Genomic DNA, 17,539 nt, shown 5'->3' with positions numbered 1-17,539 from the left:
GAAGCCCAGGCTCTCCTCTGAGTCCCCTTGGGCCCTCCACGCACCTAACACATGTTGAGCACACAGTTGGTGTTTACAGTCTGCAGAAGAAGCACAGCTCCTTCTTGGGTTCCAGCATTATCTAGTTTTCAGGATAAGGTCAGAGAAGAGATGGAGCTCCCTTAAAGGGTTGCTGTCTTGGAAACCCACGGGGGCTGTTCTACCCTGTCCGACAGGGTCGCCGTGTGAGTCAGGGTCAGGGAGCGTGAATGTAGGAGAGCTTGAGGTCCCCACTAAGGGGCACTTTCTACGTGCCCGGCTGACGGCTCAGTGCTGGAGAGGTAAGGAAGTAGCTGTGTCCCTCCACAGACAGGCTGACTGAGGGTGCGTGGGCTCACCGGTCTCACAGACCCCAGGGTGGTGGCCCAGGGTCCTCTGACTTAGAAACACTGGCGGTCTGGCCCCTCTCCTTTGTTCGTCCTTGTTGCTGGAGGACTCCCCCTCATGGAGGGGCGGAGGGTGGGCCGGAGTGCCTCCCTGCCTTCTCCGAGTCCAACTGCCTTGCTGTGCCCCCTCGGGGGAGTTCCTCCTCCATCCCAGGCCTCAGTTTCCCTGTCTGCAAAACAAGGGGTCAGCCTGAGGAGTGGCCTTTGGAACTTGATGACCATGCGTTTAGATCCCAAAGCCACCACCATCTGGGGCCAATGAGCTCACCTCACCGGTTTTCTCATCTACAAAATGGAAATTCTGAGTTCATGGAATATGAGTCCCACCTGGACTGTCTCAGGGGGCCAGGCCCTCTTCCCGGAGGCCTCCCTTGGTGGGCTATTATAATGATTGTTTTCATCTGGGCCTGGGGTTGCCACCCTCCAGCTCAGGAGGAGATGGGATGGGTGGGTGGGGAGACAAGCCAGGAACCTGGCGCTTCCACCCTACCACCCCACCCCACCCTGCTCTGTCCCTTCTAGGGCCCCCCCACCCAGCGACAAAGCCCGTGGCACTTCCTCTACCGCCTGGCAGGCAGCCTGGCCCGGCCCCCTTTTCTAAGGAAGCGCATTTCCTGCCTCCCCAGCCGGGCTGGATGAGCCCAGAGCTCCCTGCCACAGACCGTCAGACGGGCCAGACCCCGCTCTCCATCTGTGTCTCTGGCCTCCCTCTCTGCTGTCCACAGGAGCCAGAGCCCCCTCCCTATCCACAGGCAGCCAGCTGGCCCGTGGTCTCCAGCCCACACCCAGGTCCCCGTGCCCACTTCTCTTGATCCCTCAGCCGCCCCCGCAGAAGGCTGGAGCGGGGACGCCATCGCTCCGGCCGCCTGCTCCCTTCGGGTCCCCACGAGAGCCCACGCCAGCCCCCACACCCAACCGCAGCCCTGCCCCTGGACACCGGATAAGGCCCAGCGCACGCCCCACTAGGTGGAGAGCATGGACCACGGCTCACTCCTCCTGCCTGTTGCCTTGCTGCTGGCCGTCTGCAGCCTCGGCCCCACAAGTAGGTATCCAGGAACCAGGGGTGGGGAAGACGGGGTGGGGGGAGACACTGTCCAGAGAGCCCACTGGCCAGGCTTCCAGGGTCCAGAGCCCAGGCCTGCTGAAGCTTCTCTGGTGTCTTGACTGGGAGGGTTGGGGGCTCTGGCTCTGGACATGAGCTGGACGCTCTGGAGTTTGGGACTCTTGGTTTGGGACTAAGAGGTTCTTGGAGCACAGAATTTTCGGTGGTAAATGGTCAGGGTCGACCTTCACCTTGGCCCGAGCCTCACTCAGCATGGATGGTCGCCTTAGGAAGCCCGGGTTGCAGGCCCGTCCTGCCCCGGTCCCTGCTGTGTGGCCCCAGGAGACTTCTTTGCCGTACCTGGGCCTGGCCTTGTCCAAGGAAGGCCGCATGGGAAGGAGCCGTGTGCACGTGTGGTCCTGGGTTTGAGTGTGGGCTCTCTGGAGTCAGATGCGGGCGGGCTCTTCCTCGCCATGTGACCTTGAGCAAATGCTCTCCCACCTTGGACCCTCGACAGGATGAATCGCCCGGTGGCTACGTGGAGGGACCCTAACATCAGCACCGTTTTGGGGGTGGCGCAGGACCGGGCAGCGTTGCGTTCTGTTTTACGGAGGGCCTCGAGGAGTTGGAACCGACCGAGGGGCACCTCTGGGCACCAGCACCTTTGAGCTCCCATTTTCTCCTTTGTGGAGTCGGGATGGAAGCACGCTACCTGCCCTCCTCCCACCCCACCCCACCCCCACCCCCCGGGGCTGCTGCTGGAGGTGAAGTCATGCAGGCAGTGTGCATGTTAGAGGAATTTGGCTCCACAACCCTCAGCATCCACTGCTTCTCCCTTCCCAAGCAGTCCGGGTGGCAGGTTAGATGAGGGGGCCCTGGGTGCAGGCTCAGGTTAGGGGGGGCTGAGGAGGGACCCCTTCTCAGCCTGGTGTCTTTCCAGGTGCTCTGAAACTCTGACCAAGGCAGGGGCCCTGTGTCCTGCCTGTCATCGACCTACCGCCACAGGGCATGGCTGTGGCCACCCCTTTGCCCACCAGGGGAGGCCAGGCAGTCCATGAGGGTTTGGAGCAGAAGGAGGGGTCGAGGGAGCCGCTTGTGGGGGGGTCAGAGCAGGAGCAGCAGTAGAGACTCCTCTCTCGGCGCCCCACGGCACTGAAGCCGGTCCTAACACTTGGTCTCTGCACTCTCACCCCTGCCCCGCGGATCAATGAGAAACCAAGACTTGGAGAGGCGAAATCGCTTAGCAGGGATGTGTCCCCAGGCCTGTGGCTCCTGAGAACACTTGCCTCTCATCACTTGAGATACGGCAAGGCTGCTTGGGTCGGCTCCCAGCCACCTTACAAGATGGCTGCTGTTTTCACTTCCATTTTATGGAAAAGGGCGTGGAGGTTCTGACCTACCCAGAGAGGTGGATCTCCGATCTACCTGACTTCACGCAGGGCAGAGCCCCGGTCCCTGAACCTCTTGGCCTGCTCTGGTTTTGTTCCCACGGCATCTCACCTCCTCGAGGTTCTTGGCCACTGGAGGAAGGTCCATGCCGACGTTTGGGATGGGTTCTGTAGGGTGAAATGCATTATGAGCGCTGGCAGGCGATGGACTCTCCACCTAGGCTGGGAGCCTTGACTGGTAGCATTTTCCATTTCCGTGGTGTAGACACCCACCTGGCTGGTTTCACTACACAGATCGGGAAGAGACAGGCTCATGATTAAAGAGCATTTCACCACAGAACACATTAACCCCGAGTGGCGAGGGGCAAAAGCAGTCAAAGGGAGCAGAATCGTTGGGAAGTGATGCGTTTTGAGATTCCTTTCCATATTTGGTTTAGCAATTCAGTGCGAACTGGGTGGACGTTTACAGAGTGGATCGCCGGTTCTACAATGGACGGTTGATATGCATTTTGTTTCCGCACATCCATTGCAATCCTCTGAACATCCCACCGCTTATCACGCTTGCTCCCACGGTTTCCCATTTCCATCCCACCTTCTTTCCAAACCCTCTGTGCTCCCTCCCTCGCTGCTGGGTGACTGCTGCCCTTTTGATCCTAAACGGTTTGCTTATTCTCACACGGGGTGAGTTCAGTCCCTGACCTGAAGGGTGATTAGGGGCCATGGTCTTGGGGGTCCACCGGTCTCTATCCCAACAGTAAGCGTGGTCTCGGGTATGATTTGGGATTTTGCTCCACATTTCCCCCTCCATTCTAGCCAGGACCTTCTAATGTGATCCTTTTCAGAGCAGTTTGGCAGTGGTAGCCAGGTACCATCTAGTTCTGGCTTCGGGCTTGTGGAGACTGAGGTTTGCCTGAGCCGTGAGTTCCCTGGATTAAAGGTTTCTATGAGGCTTTTGATTTTCATCACTGCTCTTTCCTCTGGACGGGAAGAACACTTGTACCTTAGCGGCTGTTCATGAGCTTTTAAGAACCCCCGTAACTCCTCACCAAAGCAGGATGCAGGACAGTGTCTTTGTGAGCTGAGTGTGACATCGGTGTCCCCCAAGACTAGGGTCCTGGCCCTCCAGGGCCAGCAACTCATTCCGTCAGGGTGTCTGGTTATGTCTTAAGAAGTTCTCGTAACTTTGCCCCCTGTGTGGCCCACCCATTCATGGGTATATTTGCAGCGAAAGTAAATACACATATACAAGTATTCTCGGTCAAACACGTAGATCCTGAGCATACACCTGCTCTCTCTCTCCTACCTGTTCAGCCTGTGCGCCGCCCCAAGCATCTCCTCATAGACCGTCACTACTGCAGGACTGGGAACACGCAGTCCTCACCTCTGTTGCCTCTAACTCTGCACACCTCCTCACATTGTGCCCGGCTGCCATCGGTTTTCGACCTCCCTCTTATTGTGTGTCGCCCTCCTGTTCACCCGAATGAACACTTTTACCATAACTGCTCGAAATGATAAATGTCTATGATTTAATGAATGGCTAATAAGCAGGTACCAACTGGTTCCCAGGTACCATTAACTGGAAGACCTTACAAGTCATCCAGCCCAACTCTTTGGCAGCCTGGGAAAAGGGGTCCTGGGGCGGGCAGATGAGATCACAAGCCAGATCTCCAGGGCAGGCGGGAGTAAGAGAGGCGGGCATCTTCACTCAGGATGGGGGGCATGGGAACAGCTGCAAGAACGAGTCCAAAGACAGGTCCAGGCTTCTGTGGGCACAAGTCAGCATCGTCTCTCAAAACAAGAACTGTGTGTTCATGACCATCAACTGTGTACACCCAGCAACTCAACTTCCAGAAAGTAGCCCCATGGAGATACTTGTCCAACGAGGTCAAGCTGTGTGGCCCACGAAGCCACCTCAGTGGCCCCCAGCACGGGGCACCTGCTAGGTAAATGATCACCTAGTGAAAATGCCACACAGCCATGACTAAGGCAAAACGGTTGAGCTGCTGACTGTGAGGTTGGCAGTTGAAGGCCGCGAGCCGCTCCACAAAGAGGAGGCAGCTGCCCTGGGAAGATCTGCCATCTTGGCAATCCTCCGGGGGCCCTCTCGGCTGTCCCTCTGAGTTGGAACGGCCTTGATGGCCGTGGGTCTGGTTGTGGCCTTTCTGTTGTGGTTATACTGCTGTGGACAGATGTCTGGGACCCACCCTGCTCTGAAACAGCAGCGATCCCATTTCTGCCACGATGATGCAGCAGGATGCACCGTGCGCACGGAGAGAACTCTGGAAGGGTGTGGCCTCCCTGGTATCATTTTCCAGGGGGGGCTTTCTTTAGGGACTTTCACATTTTAACACTTCAAGCACTTTCCTCCCCTGCTATGATGGATTGCTGTTAAAGAACAAGCATATTTTTGAAAACAGCAGTCTAACGATAGATGTGCCTCAGCCCACGACCCACTCAAAGAAATCCCAAATGATACCCAATCCTCTGCCACCCAGTCTGTTCTCTCGTGGCACCCCTAGAGGGCGCCATAGAACTGCCCCAGAGGGTTTCCAAGGCTTCAGCAAACTGCCACATCGGTTTCCAATGGAATGGCTAGCGGATTTGAACCACAGATCTTCTGGTTAGCAACCAGACTGTCTTAACCACTGCACCAGCAGGGATCAAAGGAATGGGGGGGGGGGCAATTCCGCCCACCCCCACTCTTATTAATATGGACACTATGAGCTCTGGGTCTAGTTTCCTTTTTCTTTTTTTTGCCAGGTAATTTAAATACAGTAAGATGAACGTTGGCTTTCTACTCCCATAAAGAGGGAGAGTCTCAAAAGCCCACAGGGCCAGCTCTACCCCTGTCCTATAGGGTCAATGTGAGTTAGAATTGACCTGCTGGCTGTGAGCTGGGGAGCTTGCAAAAGCACATGGGTCTTGAGTACCCTTCTCAGTTCCAGAAGTTTCCATGACCATCCCCCTGGGAAAGCCTCCATGGGCCAGGCCTGGAGCCTCTGAGGACAAGGACAGAGCCCATCCCTTTGCTCAAAGTCCTGAGCAGCAACGGGGAGGAGACTGCTCTGCAGGACATCAGGCACCCTGCTGGCTCTCTATCTTTACACATGAGGAAACCGAGGCTCAGGCCAAGAGATTGATTAAGATTTGAATCCAAACCCTGCTCCTTTTCCCTTTGGCCTGGCCCCACCCAAATGCAGCCCAAGCTTGGGAGGTCAGGCCTGGAGGCTGAGGCGGACCTGCAGCTAGGGGCTGAGCTGACTTTAATACGTGTGTGTGTGGGGGGGCATGGACTGAGGCAGTGAGATTACACCTGTTAGCATTGATTCGGTGTCTGCCGCTCTAGTGGATTAAACCCCTCAGAGGCAAACAGTCGAAGGCACTGGCCGGGATGGAATTTGCCTGCATCAGCACAGCTCTTTGAGCCTCAGGCCTAACCCCTGCACCCAGCGGGGATGATGGGAGTCTCCCTGTGGCCTTCCCATCCCAGGTAATTAGCCCCTTCCCTGTCCCTATAGCACAACCCCTAGGGCCAGCCCCCATCCTCAGGAGCCCCGTCAATGCGCTGCCCTCCCTCCCTGCCTCTATTTCCTGGCAGATCCTCAGAATGTCACATCCTCCGTTGTCCTGTCCACCCCTCTTCCCATCGCCAAGTCTCCATGGGGAAACTGAGGTCCAGACTGATGGAGGGTCTGAACATGGGTCATGGAGCAAGTTAGAGATGGGCCTGACTGATGGACTCCACTCCGTCTGCTGTGTCCTTGGGGCTGGGACTCTGCCTGGTGTGGGGGAGGTCACATTCTCAGAGAGAGGCAGACTCACAGGGCATGGCAACTCACCTGTGCACGTGCAGTCCCCGGGGGACATCCAGCACCAGTGTTCCTGCCAGGGAAGGGAGAGGTTCTGACAGGAGGATTTCCAGAACAGGGTTTTGAAGGATGAAGAGAGAATAGGTGGTCAGATCAAGGGAGGCCATTCATCTGGGGCCGAGCATGGCAGGGAGCCGAGGTGTATGGGAGTGGGGATGGAGGTGGGAAATGCCCCATTGTCTTCCCATTGACAGCATTTGCCAGTTCCTGAACAATCCCCACAGGTCAGTGGATGTGTGGTCAACACTCCCCGACACTAGACCGTATGAAGAGCCCCACCTCTCATGTTGTAGAGAACACTGAGGAAGGGGAATCTGGGGGCTGCAGAATCAGGGTCCGAACCTTTGCCATGCCTGACGGACCCCAAAGCCTGCCCCTTTCAACACCACTCTGGCTGCGGGGTGTGGACTTGACCCTGTAGGCATTAGGGAGCCACGGGAGAGGCCTGAGCAGAGGAGTGTGAAGGCCCCCTGGGGGGCAGGCCCTGGGGGGTCAGGCCCTGGGGGGGCAGGCCCAAGGGGGGCTGTAGGGCTAGAAGCTGGGAGATCTGCAAGGCTGTTGCTGGATCCGGAAAGAGACAAAGGTTGGGGAGTAACAGAAGAAGGGGCAGCTTTGCGGGAGAAAGGACCCTTGTCAGAAAGCATCTCCCCCGCCCCGCCCCCCCCCAGTATGAAATAACGCTCACAGCATTACTTGTTGGGTGCTGGGCGCTTTGCAGGGGTTACCGCATCCAACTGACACACAGCCTATGAAGTGGGTGCTAGGTTCCTCAGGGTTCCTCCGGCTAGCCGGAACCTCTGGGTTCAGATCCCAGCCGGGACACGGTAGCTGATCACCTTCGGCAAAAGCTCCTGACCCTCCTTGCATGTCTTTGTGTGTCAGATGGGTAGATAATGATAGGAGCCCTCTCGGAGGGCAGCTAGGAGGATAGGATACATTCATTTCTGTAGAGCTCCCAGTAAACATGCTGGAAACATTTGCCACTATCTTTCTGTCTTGCAAACGGGGAAACTGAGGCTGGGTAGCCCAATGGGACTGACTCTCCAGGGGTAGAGCAGAGCTGTGATGTGAGCAGGCTGCCTGGCGTTAGAGCTGCTTCTCTTGACCATGACCTTGTGTGATTAGTCCCCCTCCCCACATCCCGCCCCAAGATGCTAGGGGTGGACATTTGGAAAACCCCAGAGGCAACTTTGAGTTCATGGGGGGTCCATGGGAGGGGAAGGAGGAGAACTGGTCAGTGGTGGGAGCTGGCTTGGAGGCCCCCTCTGACCCTGTCCTGGGAGGCCCTGGCTTTTCCCTTGGTGCCCGGGTGTGGAGCGGGGAGGGCGGCTGGCTGGGGGGATTGTTTTCAGCTCTGTCTGGGCCCCACCTCCGGCTCGGCTCCGGGACGGCCGGCTGGCGGCGCGGGGCGTCACACTCCCTCCTGTCTCCCCATTCTCGTCTGCAGGGTGGAGGCGGCCAAGATTCGAAAAGGCCCCAAAATAAATGGACCTCTTATCTGATCTCCCAGCCTGGCCTGTTATCTGATCATTACATAATGGCCAGGCCTGTGGCCTCTCCCGCTGACGGCATGGAGGAGGTGGCCCCAGGCTGCCCCGGCAATCCGGGAGGAACTGGGGTTCCTGGAAGTCTGGGGAGGGGGGGCTGGGGAAAGCCCAAGGGAAAGAGAGAGGCCCAGGGCTAATCTGCAGGCCAGCCCTGGGTCTCTGGGGAGGAGCGGATCTAAGGCAGAGCTGGTACCCGGGGGCAGTGAGTGGGGCTGCAGGGGCGTCAAGCCTGCCATTTGTGCGTGGCTGGACCAGGTGACAGCCCAGGAGTCTGTGTTCCCTGATAGAAGGGGACCGGAGGGCCTGGAGGGGAGAAACCAGCCGGCAAGGGAGGCAACCTTCTCCTGGAGTTCAGTCGCATGAGAAAGATGGGTGACCTTCTTCCCAGAGGTCCCCACCTGGACTCTGCCCCTTCCCATCCTATCACCTATCACACCTGAGTCTTCCGTCCTGACTGGGTTCTAGGTTTCATGACCGTCACCATAACTGCAGTTGCTGTTGAGTTGATGTCGGTACGTGCGGACCCTGACCGTGTGCGTCAGAGTAGAGCTGTGCCGAGAGGGTTTTCACTGGCTGGTTTGCCAGGCCTTTCTTCTGAGGGCCTTGGGGGGGGGATTCCGATGCCCCTCCTTTCAGTTAGTAGCTGGACAGGTTCTCTGTTTAAAGCCCCCGGCGACTCGATCAGACCACGTTCCAGGGGCTTCAGAAAGTTTCTAGGGAAATCTCACCGTCTTTTCATGCCATTCTTCCATAAGCTGTTTGAAGCCCTCTCGCACAGTCAGGAGTCCTGATGGCCTAGTGGTCAGCAAGGTCGGCAGTTCGAAACCACCATTGCTTCTTGGGAGAAGAAGAGGCTTTCTACTCCCACAAATAGTTCCAGCTCGGGAAGCCACTGGGGCAGTTCTACCCTGTCGTGGAGGGTTACCGAGAGTCCGCGTGGACTCGCGGCCGGGGCTTGGGTTGGGTTTGCTCAGTTAATCACAGCAATCATTATCTGGTGGAGTCCTCCCAATACATTGCAAGGTGAGTTCTACTCTCATTTTTACAAATGAAGAAATCGAGGCCCCAAGGGGTGGCATTTTTCACCCAGGCCTCCTAACTAGTAAATGTTGAGCCTGACATTCAAACTTAGGCTGGCCTGGCCCCCCAAGAATTTTCTTGGGAGAAGAAAGAGAGAGAGAGAGAGAAAGGAAGAAAGAAAGGATTTGCTGGGATTAAAACAAAAACAAACAAACAAAAAATATATATATACATATAAAACATATATGTAATAAACACTTTCTCTTTGATCGATCTATCGTGGATGCTGACCGCAGGGACATGAATTGTGCTTGCCAGGCTGTGCCATCATTACCACTATTTATTTCAAAATCTTCCACCGTCCCACGTCTAACCGAATGCCGTGTTGCCCTGGCAAATCTCAGGACAGAGACGGGCTTATAGAGGGCCGGGGCCTCTGTGTGGTTACAGACCTGCGTGGATCTTATCTGCCCTCGAGATGGGGCTGGTGAGGGGTGCTGCCGTGGTGAGGGGTCATCTTCTGTCCTTGCCTGGGGCCTGAACCCCACAAGGGGGTGGACAAGGCGGGAAGAAGGCAAGCTGAGGCACAAGAAAGTCTAGGGTGAGGAAGGAGCCTCCCTGCCCCCTCCTCTGAACTGGCGTCAGGTCGCTTGCTCCGCACCCATCTTTGATCTCCAAGAAAACAGGAAGGGAGCGCGACATGATGGAGACACAGACTTCCAAACAGTCTCCCCTTCCCTGTCCTCCTTCCCTCCTCTGGAGGCCCCCCTCGCTCCCCCGGCACATTCCTGAGGACGAGGTGTAGGGCCTCATTTCCTCTTCCTCTTCTGCTGGGTCGGGGTGAAATTCCAATGCCTTCTCTCAGGATTGGTGTTTCCGGGCGCCCAGTGCCCGGTGGGCTTTATGGCCTCCTGCTGCAGCTTCCCTTCCAAAGTGGGCTGGCCTTTTGGCTCACCCTGTCCCCAGAGCCAGGAATCTCACAGCCCTCTTCGAATGACAGGGCCACTCTTCCCAGAATCCATGAGGCACAAGACGGGAAGCTTCACTTCCACATCTCAGTTCCAGCCTCCCGTTGGAGGGATCCCCACTCGGAAGCTTGGCTTTGCATGTGGGCCCCACCACATCATCAAGGCTGCCTGATGCAATGAAAAGATGCCCAGTTCAATTCAAATTTCAGATAAGCAATGAATATACATACATATACATACATATAGATAGATATAGATTTTTAGTAGTGAATATTTTCTTTTCTTTTTTTTAAGAATTAAATGATACACTTTATTTATTTTTTAATCATTTTATTAGGGGCTCATACGACTCTTATCACAATCCATACATACATCAATTGTGTTAAGCACATTTGTACATTCATTGCCCTCGTGAATATTTTCTCAGTATAAATATGTCCCCAGATAAGAGTCGTATGAGCCCCTAATAAAACGATAAAAGAAAGAAAAAAATATGCCCCCCATATTGCATGAGATATGCCTACAGGAAACAAGCATGTATTGCTTATCTGGAATCAAACTGAACTGGTCACGCTTGCATCTGTCACCCTACCGTGGTCAGGAGCATAGTAAGTAGTAATGTGACCTTGGGCACGAAACGTTTCCCCTTTGAGCCTCCATTTCTTCATCTGGGGGATGGACACACCGCTAGTGTCTGACTTAGAGCACAGTCAAGCTACGATGCATGGCACTTACACCGGTCTGGCTTTTCTTTGGTTGGGGTGGGGGGCGTGGACACCTTGGCACCGGTAGGATGGACCGCAGAGGGGTCGCAGCACGCAATTTGCTGATGTCATTTCTCTGTGTTCATGCAAAGAAGGTGTCAACGTGTGAAGTTTTCAGACCCCACGGCTGATACAGGCACGAATCGTGAAAACAACAACACAACAACACAAAGATAGCTGACTTATGTCAGAAACAACCTCAGACCGAGCTGTCGGGACGGAACCCCGAACCCTGTCGTGCTGGTGGCTGGGGCACTTCTGTTACAGGTGCGATCGGGTCAGAGGGACTCCACAGGACCTCCCTCCTAGAACTTTCCCCAAGGGTCTCCAGCCGCCCATGTCTGTCTTCTCTGGCATCCTGCTGGTGGATTTCAATTGCTGACCTTTCTCTTGCCACCCACACCCTTAACCACTGTGTCCCCGGACTCCTTCATGGGGAGGCTGCCCGGGTTATACCTGTGAGGATGCAGCCCTTGTCCTCATCATTCTCCGGCCCGGTCCTCTCACCAGCTCTACTTTCCCAACAGGTCTGGCAGAACCCATCCACTGTGACCTACAGCCTGTGGACCCCAAGAGAGGAGAGGTGACATACACCACAAGCCAGGTCACCGAGGGCTGTGTGGCCCGCGTCCCCAACACTACCCTGGAAGTTCATGTCCTCTTCCTGGAGTTCCCAAGGGTGAGTGTCCCCTGGACAGGTCAGGTGGGAGCCCAGGGCCGTCTCAAGGCCACTGGAATGAAGAGAGCCTTCCCAGTGCTGTCCCTGGGAGCAGTGGGCATCTCAAAGGGCCGAAGGAGCTGTGACATTTTTGGGGGGTGAGGGCTGGGCAGGGTCTGGGGCCGGGACAATGTTCTGGATGCCAGAGTGGGAGGGAAGGGCTGTGCAGTGGAGCAAAAGAGCCAGGCAGATGACAGAGGGCATCAGGTGAGCCTCTGCTGGCCTCCCGATAATGGAGCATGTGCCACCCCCCAGGAGACCCGGCCCCACGGCAGGGCAGCTGAGACTCAGGGAGAGGACGCCCCTCAAGGGAGCCCACCCCTTCCTCCCTGGATGGCCCCCAGGGAACACGCCCAGCCTCAGGGACTGCAGCGGCAGCCCACAAGGTCGTTCTCCCCCGTGCCAGCCCACTTGAGGCCCAACATCCACTTGTCTGCGGCTGCCTTGTAATAGCCCATTGATTGAGCTCACGCTGTGGGCTAGGAACTGCGCCTGCCTGACGTTGTGCCGGGAATTGCGTGACGCCTCCCAAGGGCCACTTGGCAGTGTCTATCATCATTATAATGGAGGGAAACTGAGGCTGGCCAAGACAGGCGAGGGAACCGCCAACGCCAGATTGAGAACCCCAGAGCCAGGCTGTGCCCCGGCCCCACGGAGAATCTCAGAGCTCACGTGGGATCTGGCTGTCCCTGGCTGGAGGCCGCACCACTCAGCGTGGCATTGGCTCAGGGTAGCTTTGTGGTCAACCTGCCTTCAAAACTGTTAAACTGCCCTACGTTTGTGGGGTGATAAGGAGGTGCCAAGACCACCAATATCGGGGGGCCTTGCTCCCCACCGCCCTGCCGACTTGGAGGACTGTAGACTTTGATAACCCCAAACCACAGATAGCGCCGAACACATGCTCAGTGGTTTCTTCATTTTTTTTCACATTTGGTAATGCCGTGAAAAACACGATTCCTCTCAGGAAGTTTTCTGTCTCTTTCTGACGCTCCGGTCCCTCTGCCTCCTTTGTTGGGGCTGGGATCACCCACCCTCATCTTTCAACAGCTAGCCAAAGCACACAGAGAGGCGCAGCACCTACCCCAGTGGGCACCCAGGTCCATGGGGACAGGTGCGCAGGCAGCCAGGATCCAGGGTACAAATGCACCTGGGGGTGGTGTGGGGGCACCTGGCAGGACAATCTGGCTTCTCTGGGTCTGGGGTTAGCACTAGAGCAAGCAACACCTGCAAGGGCAGCAGGGACTCAGCCATTATTACAGGAAGAGAAGGGGGCCGTGTGGAAGAGCCTAAGACATGGTTTAGACAGAGGCAGAGGAGGAGGGGCCTCAGTAGGGTTGGCAGGGCTGGAACGATGGGAGAGCCCCTCTCCTCTGGCCCCATTTAAGGAGCGTGACCTTTATCCTGGGACCACTGGCAATGGGCTTTAGGCAGAGGCATAGCTGGGCACCATTAAAAACATCTTTTCCTTTCGTTGTGATCGCGAATATGAGTACACGCCAAGACTGCGCACCGATTCAGCAGTTCCAACGTGTACAATTCCGTGACAGGGATGGCATTCGAGTTGTGCAGACATCCTTGCCCCCGGTTCTGACTGGGTCTCCCCCATCAGCACCGACTCCTTGCCTCCAGGGTTTCCAAGCTCGCCTCCCAACTTGTGGTTGTCAATTTGGTCCTCTCTCTATCCTGCTTTTAACAAACACCATGCCCAAGGCAGACCTCGTCTACTAATTAAGCTAAACTATTGTCAGACATAAGAAACCCTGACTGACATAGTGGTTACTGGTTGGGCTGTTGCCACCTAGAGTGAAGGCCAGCAGTTCGAGACCACCCGCCACTCCATGGGAGAAAGGTGGGGCTTTCTGCTCCCGTGGGGAGTTAACGTTCTAGGAAACTCACAGAGGGAGTTCTACCATCGGCCTTGACTCAGTGACAGCGAGTGTTTTGCTTCTTATTGTTTGATGTAAGGGGCCTGGCGGTGTGGTGGTTACAGGCTGGGCTGCTAACCACAAGGTCTAAGGTTTGAAACCACCCGCTTCTCGAAGGGAGGGAAGGGAGGCTCTCTATTCCCTAACGAGTTACAGACGCAGAAACCCACAGGCCCAGTTCTGCTCGTCCCACAGGGTCGCCGGCGTCAGAACAGACTCTGTAGCAGTGAGTTTGGTTGTGATCTGTTATTGTTGGACCGAACCAAGGCTTTAGGGGGTATTTTTGGTTTAAATGATTATCTCAGGGGAGTAATTGCAGGGCCTCCTCCGGCCCATATGGCTTCAGAAAGTCTGATCCCATGAGCATGTGGAATTCTCCTATCGAAGGTGGACACTTTTGTTGTTGTTGTTTTGTGTTGGGTTGACACATGTCTGACATCGCCATCCCTCATGCCACGACCCCTGAATCTGCGTCACCCTCTGCCATTCCGGATAGCTCAGTCCACGGACCAGAGCATCCACCTTCCGATCCAAGGAGCCAGCCTTCAGGATTCAGGACTGCCGGGGACATTTGTTTGAGGAGGTGGTGCAGAGAGTGGTAGAGTCCCCTCCCCAGCTGTCACCGGGGTGCCCACACAACAGCTGCTCCTCCCACTCTCGGATAGACACATTTCTTATCTAAGAATCCCGGGGTCTTTGAGTCTGCTCCATCACCTGGCACAGGCTAAGGTGCTGGTTGGACCGATGAGATTATGAATGAGTGAAAGTGGGCACTGCTGCCGGGCCCAGACCAGGACCTCCGGAACCAGACAGGACCCCTTTTGGATTTGGGCTCCCCCACAGACATCACCAGGAGCAGCCACTCCACTGAGCCCTGGTCTCTATGCTGGAGAAAATGGCGTGAGAACAGTATCTATCTCCTGGGCTTGCCTCGAGACTGCAGTGGGATAGTGCAGCCCACCCTGGGAGCCCAGGCCGTACACGGGAGCTGCAGTGGTTTTATTTTCACGTCTCTCTGGGATCCAGGTCTCACCCATCACTCCCTGTGGGCCGACGAATTTGATCCTCAGAGATGATCAGCGGTATACAGATGCGGAGGAGCCCTGGTGGCGCAGGGGTGATGCTTTCGGCTGCTACCCACAAGGCCAACAGTTCAAAACCACCAGGTGCTCCACGGGAGAAAGACAGGGATTTCTACTCCTGCTAAGAGTTGCCGTTTGGAAACTCCCAGGGGCGGCTCTATCCTGTCCTGTAGGGTCACCCGCCGTGAGTCAGAATCGGCTCCATGGCACTGAGTTTGATTTGGCTTAGGCAAATGAGGCAGGGGCCATTTTCAGAGAGGCCAACCAAAGCCCATCCCAGGGTGGTCACTGCCTGATGCAGGGTGTGGGGTTGTGCAAGACGGAGCCGGTCCGCCCCCCGCCCCCCCCCACCAGGTTAGTCTCCCAGCCTCCTGAACAAAAGGGCTGACTGCTGTGACCACGGAAGTCCCAAGATTCCTCTAAGAGACATCTTCCTCCCCAGGCAGTCACCCCCAATCAGCCCTTACCAGGCGCCTGCTCCCTGCCCAGCCAGCCTGGCTTGGACAGGCCAGCGTGAGGGCTGAAGTGGTAAGAGGACAGCCACCCCTGGGTCCCTGCAGCAGAGCCACCGAGCTAGCAATAGGCGCAGAGCCAAGCAAGCACGGGGGTGCAGGGAGAGGCGCTCAGTGGTCAGCAGTGGTCAGCAGCACACAGAGGGGAGAAGGGCCTCCCAGGAAGGGCCACCAGAGGAAAGCAGGGCTGGCAATGGGGGCAAGATGTGGGGGTGGAGTGGGGCTGGCTCAGCTCCCGACCTATGGCCGCCTTCTGCAAAGCCTGGCAGCAGAGAAACAGCTTTCCCCGCTCATCCCAGTGAGCTCAAATCCTCCGATTTCCTGTGGGTGGCGACAGAGGGGCTATGGCAGCCAAGTCTTGGGCGAAAGAGATTCAGAGCCCTGTGTGTGTTGGGGAGGTTTGCAGACAGAGGAGGGGGCTGCCGGACAGGGGCTCTATCTCGATGGGTCCCCGAAGGGCAGGCAGGAGCCTGGATTCCGGGAGGGGGCCCAGGGTCACATCCTGACCCACAGACAGGAAACCGGCAGGGTGTCTCAGAGATTCCTGTCAAGCCAAGCGCTCTGATCCTTGCCCTCTCCCCTCCTCCCTCAGCTGGTCAGCTTCGGCAGAGCTGGGGCAACCACTGATTCAGCCTGCTCCGAGGGAAATTGGGGGAAGCCGCCAACACCCCACCCACCCCTAGGCAGACAGAGGCGGCCAGTCTGGTACTGACTCACTGCTGGACGGAGGGGTTGTGGACAGCAGTGTGATGTGGGCAAGGGGCTCCTCTCCGCCCCTCTGGCACTGCACCCTGCCCTGGCCATGAGGAAACCGAGCACCAGGGAGTGTGCCCACCAGGATGCCATGACCAGATGTGCTCCTGTCCAAGTCAGCTCTGCCCCACGCTCTTGGCGACCTCCTCCCTCCTCCCCATCTCTGGAGCCTGGGCATCCTCGGGAAGACGGGGCGAGGAGAGAGTGGGAGGGAGTGAAAACCAACTTAGAACCCATTGCCATCAAGTTGATTCAGGCTCACAGCGACTGTCGGTGGGGCTTTCTGAGGCTGTAAGTCTTTATGGGAGCAGGCAGGTTCAACCCTCGGAGCAGCTGGTGGGTTTGAACTGCCTGCCTTGCGGTGAGCAGTTTGGTAGCCCAGTGTTACCGAAAACTCACCCTCTCTGCCATCGAGTAGAATCCAACCCGTAGGACAGGGTAGACCTGCCCTCATGGGCTTCTAAGACTAAAACTCTTTGCAGGTGTAGAAAGCCTCATCTTTGTTCCACAGAGCGGCTGGTGACCGTGAGGGGAGCAGCCCGATGCCTATAATCCGTTACTCCACCGGGGCTCCATCCAGGAAGCCCAAAACCCAAGCCCAAACTCAACCCCAACCCATAGCGACCTACAAGACAGAGGGCCTGCTCTGGTGGGTGTCCTAAGCTGTCAATATTGAAGGGAGTAGACAGTCTCCTTTTTCTCCTGAATTCAAGACCAAGTCGGGTTCAATGACCAAACTGGACAAAGCAAACAGCCTGGAAATTTATTAAAAAGTGAAAGTATCACACCGTCCCAGGCAATTCTGTCCTTCAGGGGAAATTGCTGCTAACAGTTTTCTTGTGTTTTACCGGCACAGCCGCCTGCTTAGCTGGGCACTGGGCCGCCTGTCTCTGGGGAAGCATCTCACTGAATCTCCACAACTCGACCCAGGGGAGGGTTCCCAGCGAGCACAGCAATAGACCTCCTTACTAACTCCCAGGGAATGCTTTCACATTTTCCTTCCACACGAAAGATGCTGCTGCTGCTGCTGCTACGTCTGACTGATCTCCGTCTCTCTCCTGACCTCACGGCACCTTCCAACAGAGTCAAAGCCCCTTTTCAAACGTCCAAGACCTGGCAGGCATGGTTCCCATGCAGGGACATGAACCCACGCCTCCGTGATGAAAGCCCCACATCCTAGCCCACCAGCCCTCCTTGGGAGGACCAGGAGGCTCTCTACTCCCGTTAGGAGTTCCAGCCTCCGGCCCTGCTCAGCCCTGCCGCTGTGAGTCGGAATCGACTCCCTGGGGTGAGTTTGGGTTTGGGAGACAGGGACGGAATACCAGGTCAGCAAAATAAGCACGGGTTTGCTGATGCTTTCTTACTAATCTTTAGTGAACCGTTTCACACTTAGAAAAACAACAACTACAGATTAGACAGGAGACAGGGTCACAAGGGCAGTCTGGTTGGGAGCCCTTGCCCTGCCGTCCTGCCTGTGTGCAGCATCTGAGGCTGCTGGGATGGACAGAGGGAAGGCTGGCTCCAAT

General features: G+C 56.4%; 1 protein-coding gene across 1 annotated transcript in view; it reads left to right on the top strand.

Moving 5' to 3' along the window:
- The first annotated feature begins 1,060 nt into the window (after window positions 1-1,060).
- Window positions 1,061-17,539, top strand: part of ENG (endoglin) — a 39,722-nt gene continuing 23,243 nt past the window's right edge. Inside the window, 4 exon segments of the mRNA XM_045288511.1 lie at window positions 1,061-1,133; window positions 1,136-1,249; window positions 1,252-1,467; window positions 11,551-11,702. Coding sequence (XP_045144446.1) covers window positions 1,061-1,133; window positions 1,136-1,249; window positions 1,252-1,467; window positions 11,551-11,702 — 555 coding nt within the window.

The sequence above is a fragment of the Echinops telfairi genome, unplaced genomic scaffold (assembly GCF_000313985.2).
Source record: "Echinops telfairi isolate 266 unplaced genomic scaffold, ASM31398v2 ScPeMD7_22;HRSCAF=79, whole genome shotgun sequence".
Classification (NCBI taxonomy): Eukaryota; Metazoa; Chordata; class Mammalia; order Afrosoricida; family Tenrecidae; genus Echinops; species Echinops telfairi.
Note: the sequence above shows the minus strand (reverse complement) of the source record. Positions and strands in the feature narration are given on the sequence as shown.